Source organism: Salmo salar, chromosome ssa18, assembly GCF_905237065.1.
Source record: "Salmo salar chromosome ssa18, Ssal_v3.1, whole genome shotgun sequence".
NCBI lineage: Eukaryota > Metazoa > Chordata > Actinopteri > Salmoniformes > Salmonidae > Salmo > Salmo salar.
The window spans coordinates 12,720,534-12,731,299 of record NC_059459.1 but is presented as its reverse complement, the minus strand read 5'-3'; the positions used below and the strand labels follow the sequence as shown (position 1 = coordinate 12,731,299).

At 41.7% G+C, this 10,766-nt stretch overlaps 1 protein-coding gene across 1 annotated transcript; it reads right to left on the bottom strand.

The window, feature by feature from the left end:
- Positions 1-386: 386 nt before the first annotated feature.
- On the bottom strand, positions 387-9,702 carry yipf3 (Yip1 domain family, member 3). The gene is made up of 9 exons (NM_001140041.1): positions 9,470-9,702; positions 8,905-9,114; positions 8,595-8,701; positions 8,457-8,502; positions 8,232-8,324; positions 7,819-7,950; positions 7,598-7,711; positions 6,244-6,367; positions 387-1,368 (listed from the first exon to the last, which is right to left on the bottom strand). The coding sequence occupies exons 1-9, from the start codon at positions 9,539-9,541 to the stop codon at positions 1,229-1,231; spliced, it is 1,038 nt and encodes a 345-aa protein (NP_001133513.1). The 5' UTR covers positions 9,542-9,702; the 3' UTR covers positions 387-1,228.
- Positions 9,703-10,766: the final 1,064 nt, after the last annotated feature.

Sequence of the window (10,766 nt, the reverse complement as noted above, 5' to 3'; positions counted from 1 at the left end):
TACACGGCACCATGTCGCAAGGATCTGTACACAATTCCTGGAAGCTGAAAATGTCCCACTTCTTCAATGGCCTGCATAATCACCAGACATGTCACCCGTTTAGCATGTTTGGTTTGTTCTGGATCGATGTGTACGACAGCATGTTCCAGTTCCCGCCAATATCCAGGAACTTCACACAGCCATTGAAGAGTTGGCCAACATTCCACAGGCCACAATCAACAGCCTGATTAACTCTATGCAATGGAGATGTGTTGCACTGCATGAGACAAATGGTGGTCACACCAGACACTGATTTTTTTTTAAGGTATCTGTGACAAACAGATGGATACCTGTATTCCCAAGCATGTGAAATTCATAGATTAGGATCTAATTGCAGGACTTCTTGATTTTTTTTCAGAAGACCATGTCTTAGGTCCGTAAAGTTTATTTCCATTGTATACTTTTGTACAATAACCCTATAAATACAATTTTACAGTTAAATAAAAAGGAGGAGAGGTTACCTTGCATCCCACTCAAATGTTAGGAAGTACAAATAATGCACAACACAAATGACTGGGTGAAACAAAAGCTCATTAGAAGGAACAATATTCATAAGTTAATGCAGTATCTCATATGACATCAACTGCATATCTGGTTATTTTCTCATTAGGTTATCAGACAGGAGAGATGCATTGTGTAAAATAAGCTAGATAAAACTCTAAATTTACCCCGTATCATACATGATAATAATAATAATTCCTTTGAAGAAACTATAGAAGGCACCACACAGCCTTAGGGAACCGTCCTCCCATTGAACGTCTAGAATTTTATAGAATCACCATAACCTGTGTAACAAAGCCTACAAAAAGGAGAGTGTCGAGTTGAATATTAATTTGTCTAAACATGAGAACAAATGCAAACAGCTGGGAATCTTAATGCACTCAAGCTGCTTTAACAAATACAAGATCCCTATGAAAAAGGGAGTCAATCACTTGAAGAGCACAAACATGACATTCACTCCCATGTAGTTTTTTGATTTAGTTCAATATAAACAACCAATAGTTGTTGTGAACTGATGATGATTTGTTTGCCGAGACAATGTTCATGTATCATGAAGAATGTCAACTATAACCAGTAACCACCATGGTCTTTGACCTTCACATCAGTCTGTATTATCTACACAACACCACCACCATGGAATTCAGGTTCTCATGAGCCTATGGTCTCATCGTTGATGTTGGACACAACATCACTGTGACTGCAGGATAACACCAAGGGTCTTCACTGTGGCATTCACAGCATTCATAGCAGCGGTGGCCACCACAGGCAAATCTCTGGCCACTCTCTGGATGGGGGGCATGTTGGGTCCTTCCAATGTGTCCAGGATACCTTCAGACAAAAAAATGCAAAACAAATGTCTCATTTTTATTTAATCAAATTCAAGACCCAGTTTAAAAGGGCAGTGGAGTCAAAAACCAGATTTTTCCAGTGTTTTGTATGGTATTTCCACGCTGAGGTTGAAATAATATTGTGACAATTATGATAACTACCTTTTAGTACAAGAGCTGTTTGGAAAAAACATGAAATTTCATCCTGTTTTGGTAGGATTGATTTTTGGCCTGCAATATCACCACGTGGTATAAGTTAATAGACCAATTACAAAGAGTTTCAAACCTCTCTGCCAATAACATCTAGTTCAAATTACATATCCCTCCAATTAGCTCCCTCAGACCACTCCCAGACAGTCCTAGAAAAATGATTGCTTGAGATTTTTTGCTAAAAAGCTACTTATTTTTATTTTTTTACCATTTTAACTTAAAACAATCACAGTAAGATACTTCATTGCTACCCAGAAATTATTTGATATTGAGATAAAAACATCTGCATTGGACTTTTAGGAATATACCTTGGCGTAGGGTTGGGCGGTATCCAGATTTTCATACCGTTCCTGTACCATACCAGGATATACGATATTACCGGCAGTGCACACAAGGGGCGCTATTCCTTCCCAAACAAAAAAACCCACAGGACATAACACATTGACGCACAAAACAAATTTAGGCAGCAGGGATCTTGATCCAGGAGTTGATTGATTGTCTCTGCTGTAACCAAGAAGCTCGGTCTTGCAAGCTAGACACGTAGCTAGCAAGTTAGCAAACCAAATGCCTAGCAGGAGATCATTTATTTGGCACCTTAGATAGTTACCTTATAGTTATCAGCAGTGGCGTAGCATGCACCCCCACTGTTCCTTCAAAGTGGGTGTGCCCCAGAGTAGAGATGTGCACAGTTATTTGAATATTCGAACGGACAATAGTATAAGAATACTGAGTTGTGTGTGAGTATTAATTTGTATTACGTCTATTTAACACAGAAAAATATTTTAAATTAAATTAAAATATCCATGTGACATCGTTACATACCATGACGTTTCAAACTATTAATATAATAAAACAAACTTTTCAATGTAGTTTTTATGACGTGCGCCCATAAAAAGACTGGTAGCTGGTGTGTAGCTTGCTGTTTAGGTTGGCCAATCAAAGCGGCTCAATGTGTAGCAAGTGGAGTGACAGTTCACTAATGCAATGCAAGTTTATAGAATTAAAAAGTTAGCAAAATGAGAAGGAGTAGTCTACAATGAGCAGCAAACAGGTAGGCTGTTGTTTATCCTAATGGGGTTGGGGAGAAAGCGCAGAATGTGGCCTCAGTTAGCCTAGCTAGCTATAGCTGGCTAAGTTCTCTAGGCTACTCCAGTCAAGACAGGCACTGTTATACAGTGCATTCTGAAAGTATTCAGACCCCTTTACTTTTTACACATTTTGTTACGTTACAACCTTATCCTAAAATTGATTAAATTGTTTTAATCCCTCATCAACCTACATACAATACCCCATAATGATAAAGCAAAAACAGGTTGAGACATTTTTATAAAATGTACTAAAAATAAAAAAACATTTACATCAGTATTTGGACCCTTTCCTCAGTACTTGGTTGAAGCACCTTTGGCAGTGATTACAGCCTCGAGTCTTCTTGGGTATGATGCTACAAGCTTGGCACACCTGTATTTGGGGAGTTTCACCCATTCTTCTCTGCAGATCCTCTCAAGCTCTGTCAGGTTGAACGGGGAGCGTTGCTGCACAGCTATTTTCAGGTCTCTCCAAAGATGTTCGACCGGGTTCAAGTCCGGGCTCTGGCTGGGCCACTCAAGGACATTCAGAGACTTGTCCCGAAGCCGCTCCTGCGTTGTCTCAGCTTTGTGCTTTGAGTCGTTGTCTTGTTGGAAGGTGAACCTTCGCCCCAGTCTGAGGTCCTGAATGATCTGGAGCAGTTTTTCATCAAGGATCTCTGTACTTTGCTCTGTTCATCTTTCCCTCGATCCTGACTAGTCTCCCAGTCCCTGCCACTGAAAAACATCCCCACAGCATGATGCTGCCACCACCATGCTTCACCGTGACTTGGTTCCTTCAGATGTGATGCTTGGCATTCAGGCCAAAGAGTTCAATCTTGGTTTCATCAGACCAGAGAATCTTATTTTTCATGGTCTGAGAGTCCTTTAGGTGCCTTTTGGCAAACTCCAAGCGGGATGTCATGGGCCTTTTACTGAGGAGTGGTTTCCGTCTGGCAACTCTACCATAAAGGCCTGATTGGTGGAGTGCTGCAGAGATGGTTGTCCTTCTGGAAGGTTCTCCCATCTCCACTGAGGAACTCTAGAGCTCTGTCAGAGTGAACATCGGGTCCTTGGTCACCTCCCTGACCTAGGCCCTTCTCCCCTGATTGCTCAGATTGGCCGGGCAGCCAGCTCTAGGAAGAGTCTTGGGTGGTTACAAACTTCGATGGAGGCGACTGTGTTCTTGGGGACCTTCAATACTGCATAAATGTTTTGGTACACTTCTCCAGATCTGTGCCTCGACACAATCCTGTCTCGGAGCTCTACGGACAAATCCTTCAACCTCGTGGCTTGGTTTTTGCTCTGACATGCTCTGTCAACTGTGGGATCTTATATAGACAGGTGTGTGCCTTTCCAAATCATGTCCAATCAATTGAATTTTCCACAGGTGGACTCAAATCAAGTTGTAGAAACAGCTCAAGGGTGATCAATGGAAACAGGATGCACCTGAGCTCAATTTCGAGTCTCATATCAAAGGGTCTGAATACTTACGTAAATAAGGTTTTTTATTTATTTTTAATTAGCAAACATGTGAGAAAAAAACCTTTTTGTTTTGTCATTATGAGGCATTGTGTGTAGATTGATGAGGAGGATTTTTTATTTATTCCATTTTAGAATAAGGCTTTCCGAATGCACTGTATGGGATGATAAATAACATTGTGGCTCCTACAAGTTAGCTAGTCTTGGATGTGGCCGAGTCAGCTACTGCGTCTCTCGCTCTTCCTCTGCCTGCTCACTGCCACACACACAACCCTCTGTAGCTGCAGCAATAGAGCGCCAGCCTCTCTCCAATGCGCAGCAGTGAAGAAAACATGGATTTTGAATGTCCGGATATCTGACAAAAATGTATGATACTGTTTGAATAGTGAAATTATTTAAAGCGCCTATCCCTACCTCAGAGGTTATTATATATTATTTATTTTGACGGTATTGAAAAATCATACTATAAGTATTTAAAAATACCCCGGTATACTGCCCAAGCCTACCTAGGAGGATCATTGAATATAAGCAATTAAAATGTGTTTATAATTGGACAAGGGAGCCTGTATTCATTAAGTGTCTCAAAGTAGGAGTGCTGATCTTGGTCCCCCCACCCTTCATTAAAGATTTAAAAGGCAAAAATGATCTTACATTGAACTAAAATATAATCGCAACATGTAAAGTGTTGGTCCCATGTTTCATGAGCTGAAATAAAAGATCCCAGAAATGTTCTATACGCACAAAAGGTTATTTCTCTCAAATGTTGTGCACAAATTTGTTTACACCCGTTAGTGAGCATTTCACCTTTGCCAAGACAATCCATCCACCTGACAGGTGTGGCATATCAAGATGATTAAATAGCATGATCATTACACAGGTGCACCTTGTATTAGGGACAATAAAAAGCCACTCAAACACAATGCCACAGATGTCTCAAGTTGAGGGAGCTTGCAATTGGAATTGCCAGAGAATTTAATGTTCAGATCTCCACCATAAGCCGCCTCCAACGTTGTTTAGAGATTTTTGCAGTACGTCCAACCGGCCTCACAACCCGGAGACTACGTGTAATCACGCCAGCCCAGGACCTCCACATCCGGCTTCTTCACCTACGGGATCGTCTGAGAACAGCAACCTGGACAGCTGATAAAACTGTGGGTTTGCACAACTGAAGAATTTCTGCACCAACTGTAAGAAACCGTCTCATCTGCGTGCTCGTCGTCCTCACCAGGGTCTTAGACTGCAGTTCGGCGTCGTAACCAACTTTTGTGGGCAAACGCTCACCTTTGATGTCCACTGGCATGCTGGAGAAGTCTGCTCTTCACGAATTAATCCCATTTTCAACTGTACCGGGCAGATGGCAGACATCTGTCGTGTGGGGGCGAGCGGTTTGCTGATGTCAATGTTGTGAACAGAGTGCCCCGTGGTGGTGGGGTTATGGTATGGGCAGGCATAAGCTACAGACAACGAACACAACTGCATTTTATCGTCGGAAATTTGAATGCACAGAGATCCCGTGATGAGATCCTGAGGCCCATCGTTGTGCCATTCATCCGCCGCCATCACCTCATGTTTCAGCATGATAATGCACGGCCCCATGTCACAAAGATCTGTACACAATTCCTGGAAGCTGAAAATGTCCCAGTTCTTCCATGGCCTGCATAATCACCAGACATGTCACCCATTGAGCATGTTTGGGATGCTCTGGATCGACGTGTATGACAGCGTGTTCCAGTACCCGCCAATATCCAGTAACTTCGCACAGCCATTAAAGTGGAATGGGACAACATTCCACAGGCCAAAATCAACAGCCTGATCAACTCTATGCGAAGGAGATGTGTCGCGCTGCATGTGGCAAATAGTGGTCACACCAGATACTGACTGGTTTTAAGTTATCTGTGGTCAACAGATGCATATATGTATTCCCATTCATGTGAAATCCATAGATTAGGGCCTAATGAATTTATTTAAATTGACTGATTTCCTTATATGAACTGTAACTCAGTAAAATCTTTGCAATTGTTCCATGTTGCGTTTTATATTTTTGCTCAGTGTAGATCAGCATTCCTACTCTGAGACGCTTTGTGAAGACGAGTCCTGGTTTGCCTTCCTGGGAATCTTACCTTCAACAATCTTGTGATAAGCGAAGTGCAGGTAGAGCAGAAAGAGCATATGCAGAGCAGCCAGTGTTCCACAGAGGATGAGGCGTGGGGTCTGGCCCACGGTCCGAGAGATAACAGCAGCTACCTGAGAGAGAGAGAGAAGGTGAGCCAGGGGAAGAGACTGACTATCACTGACATAGTGGGCGCATTCGAGCGGATATATTTTGTCTTTCAAAGTGTGTTGCATTATGGGGATACAAATTGTCTGACTTGCACCTACAGTTGCTCTTCACCAACTTCATCCTGCTGCCTTCGCCTGCATTGTGGGAGGCTCTATTGTCAACCAGTCATTCGGGTGTTTTTGTTTGACCCACGCAAAGAAATGACTGAGACGGGAACCAACTTTTCCACGATTCATATAGGCCTATACAGTCTTCTGATCCCTCCTGTCTCAGCCTCCAGTATTTATGCTGCAGTAGTTTGTGTCGGGGGGCTAGGGTCAGTCTGTTACATCTGGAGTATTTCTCTTGTCTTATCCGGTGTCCTGTGTGTATTTAAATATGCTCTCTCTAATTCTCTCTTTCTGTCTTTCTCTCGGAGGACCTGAGCCCTAGGACCATGCCTCAGGACTACCTGGTATGATGACTCCTTGCTGTCCCCAGTCCACCTGGCCGTGCTGCTGCTCCAGTTTCAACTGTTCTGCCTGCGGCTATGGAACCCTGACCTGTTCACCGGACGTGCTTGTTGCACCCTCGACAACTACTATGATTATTATTATTTGACCATGCTGGTCATTTATGAACATTTTAACATTTTAACATCTTGACTATGTTCTGTTATAATATCCACCCTGCACAGCCAGAAGAGGACTGGCCACCCCTCATAGCCTGGTTCCTCTCTAGGTTTCTTCCTAGGTTTTTGGCCTTTCTAGGGAGTTTTTCCTAGGGAGTTTTTCCTAGCCACCGTGCTTCTTTCACATGCTTTGCTTGCTGTTTGGGGTTTTAGGCTGGGTTTCTGTACAGCACTTTGAGAATATCAGCTGATGTACGAAGGGCTATATAAAAATAAATTTGATTTGATTTGATTAGTGGATATATACAAATGAATGTGATATTTTAGGCTCTCACTATTTGATTGAACAATCTACACACATATGATTTCAGTTTGACATATTTATTTCAACATTATAAAGAAAAACTTTTATAAACAACGGCAACACTGCCATGTTAATCTGAGCCTTGCTGTTGGAAAACCACATTAGTGTCCGACTTCACTACTCGACGTTCGTCTAGTCTGTTGCTTTAGCCTTACCACTCAAAACGAAGACGGTGAGTGTCAAAGGGCTCTTTAGATTTGAAGTAATTAATCTATTTACCATCCGCAGTGTGGAGAGCCCTCCTACGACCAGCCACAAGATGTAGAACAGGGAGTGGAAGTGGACGTTGTAGGTGACGAAGAGAACCACGCAGTGCCCGAAAAGACCATAACCCTGTTGGGGTCACATAGTAGAACAGACGGTGAGATTTCACACTGCTTTTATAGCAAACGGATTACACAGGGATGCTGTGAGGAGAGTTATGGTCACTGTTTACTCACCAGCAGAGACAGCATCTGGAGCATGGTGATCTGGGCATTGCATAGGTACGCCAGGAAATAGATGAAGGAGGAAACTCCCAGCCAGTAACCAAAGCATGTCCCTATGGCTGTTCCCATCAGAGTACCCTCTCTCTGTCCAGGGAGGAAAAACATGTATTAGGCCTAATCAAGGTCAGATAGACAACTAATAATAACAATGCAGGATGAACAGACCACATGAGTACTAAATAAGCAGTACCTAATGTCTGAGACTCTGAACAGATGCTTTTTGCTTTCGTAATGTCAAAATGGTTGAGTTGATGCTACCTTCATCTACAGTTGTATGTAGAAAAGTGTTCATTACACCTAATACGCCATATCCATCTGTATATTAACATGTATTTATAAAGCCAGTATAAGTTGGGCTCTCTTACAATAACTGTTCCTGATGTCTTCATTCCGTGCAGGAGGATGGCCACCAGCGTGAACACCAGCATCATGGGCCCATACAGCTCCCCAGCAATCTTCTACAGTTGGAAAAGAAGAGCAGTGAAAACATTTATATTTCCTTTAATTGGCCAGGTAAGCTCTGAAAACATCTAGATTTAAATATTTCCCCAGCCTGTGAAAATAGTATGAGAAAAGAAAATCCAACTCACCTGTGGAAAATTGATCATGCGGATGGGTATCATTGATTCAATCAACCTAGGGTAGAAAAGAGGCGTACATGTCAGGAAGAGTGTCACAAAATGCTAAACTATACATGTTGATTACAAAACACATTTGTACTGACTCACCTGTTCCTAACTTGCATAGGCTCCACATCAAAGTACGGCCGGAGAATGTCTATGTTGGCATATAGGTTGAAAGCCTTGGAAGCCTGCCGCTTTCCTGCTTGCCACACCTAAGAGGATGAGGGAATGTTCATTATAAATTAGCTGACAAAGGTGTGATGAAAGTCAAAGTTATGACAGCAACATTAACCAGACAAGGCTATTGAGATAGAAATTACAATATTGGGTAACGGCAAAGCCCTTTTTATAACAAAGGTAATGTTGTGTGTGACAAGTTGTTGTCCATCAGCATCACAAAGCTTTCTCAGCTCACCTCATCTGCCACCTGTCTCCCCAGCTGGCCCTTGATACCCTTTATTCCCAGAAACTCGCCATCCTCTCCAGTCTCCTCTTCAGTTGCTTCAGCCTCCTCTGCCACCTCCTCCTCCTCCTTCATGCGCTGGTGCATCTCCCCCATGTCCTCAAAGCTGGAGCCTGATGTGTCATCCATGTTTTCCATGTCAATTACTGCTGATCCAGTGCCCTAGTAATAGATCGTTTATTACATATAATTACTGTACATCCTTGTATGTGAAATTGTTTCACGCGCAAATTGTTCATGTTTTCATCAGACAGTCACAACCTGTGAAATTAATAATTAAGTTAGCTAGCTAAGAAAATATATAAATGTTTCTGATTAGCTAGCTAGCATAACATTGTTGTCGGACAAACTTTAACGTTAGCTATCTCTGTACTATATGTATTGCACAGAAAAATTTAGTTTGGCAACACTAAACAAGATGTAACATTACCGCGATGTAGCGAGGAAAATAATAGTATATACATTGCAAGTATTTTCTTAGCTATTGCTGCCTAGCTAGCTCGCTAGCTAATATTACCTGGATAATGTTGTCCTCAAAACCACCCCATGGTTCCGTGTTCGTGTTTTTGTTTCCATCAGACGAAGCCATCTTTTAGAGCAGGTGAACGTGTTCTTGATCCCTTTTAAAAAGAAAACTGCACTTTTAATCTCACATACAACCAATGAATTGTCAATTACAGCATCAGGGGCGCTTTAAAGATAAATATTTGTTCCCAAAAATGCATTACACTGCCAAATCAGGTGGGGGTGCGTCAATGCATAACACGTCGTGCGTAATACGTGCAAACATAACATCTCGCGTGACTTTGAAATGGAAAGCATCGCATGTAGCTCCAATCAATTAACAAAAATATCTTTGCTCCAAATCAGAGTGACCAAATCTTAGTTCACATAGGTGCATATGGTGTATGCTTAGAGTTGGTTTGGACTGGTTTGTGTTCAGAGTTTTCATATGTCAGTGGGTAAAAAAGAAGAAACCCGCATGCTGCTGTTTCTTCTTTTTTTCTCATTTTATTCAACTGTTGCCATGCACCTGCAAAAAAGATAGCTCAGATGTGCGAGTGCCTTTTGATTTTTTTAATCATGTCAGTGGGTAACATCCAGTGGCGACCCGTCATTCAGTGCAAGTGGAGCTGTTTTGAGACCCACATTTTCTGAGAAAGAAAACGTATATATATATATATATATATATATATATATATATATATAAAAATATTTTGGGGGGCCTGTTTTGCATGTTATTTTGGCATTAATACGTGTCACATATCAGTTTGCAAGCAATGTAAAAAAAAGAAAGATATCATTCAGTTAATAAAGTTGCATACAGACATGGTCTCTTTTTTGTTTTCTTGAGTAAATCAGCTCCAAAATGCAGGTGTTTCAGCCTAGCTCAGTGCTTTCTGTGGTGGTGTGGTGAGCCAGCAGAAAATAGGAGCATCACGCCGTGATTGGCTCAGTGTTCTGTCACACATGTGGACAGTACATCGTTGCCAAATTTAAGTGCTTAGTAAGGGTAGACATCTGAGATCAATTTCGAGTCTCATAGCAAAAGGTCTGAATACTTATGTAAATAAGGTGCATTCGGAAAGTATTCAGACCCCTTGATTTTTTCCACATGTTGTTACGTTACAGCCTTATTCTAAATTGTATTAAATTAATGTTTTTCCTCAACAATCTACACACAATACCCCATAATGACAAAGCGAAAAACAATTTTCTTAGCACATTTTCGTTTTAAACCCCCAGAAATACCTTATTTACATAACTATTCAGACCCTTTGCTATGAGACTCGAAATTTATCTCAGGTGCATCC

Bases quoted from the DNA above. Each gene is read 5' to 3' on its own strand.
- yipf3 (NM_001140041.1), bottom strand. From the start codon at position 9,541: ATGGCTTCGTCTGATGGAAACAAAAACACGAACACGGAACCATGGGGT. The intron at 8,702-8,904 runs GTGAGCTGAGAA...TCATCCTCTTAG, and splicing joins GGAGACAGGTGGCAGATGAG to GTGTGGCAAGCAGGAAAGCG. The intron at 8,503-8,594 runs GTGAGTCAGTAC...TTTCTACCCTAG, and splicing joins CCTATGCAAGTTAGGAACAG to GTTGATTGAATCAATGATAC.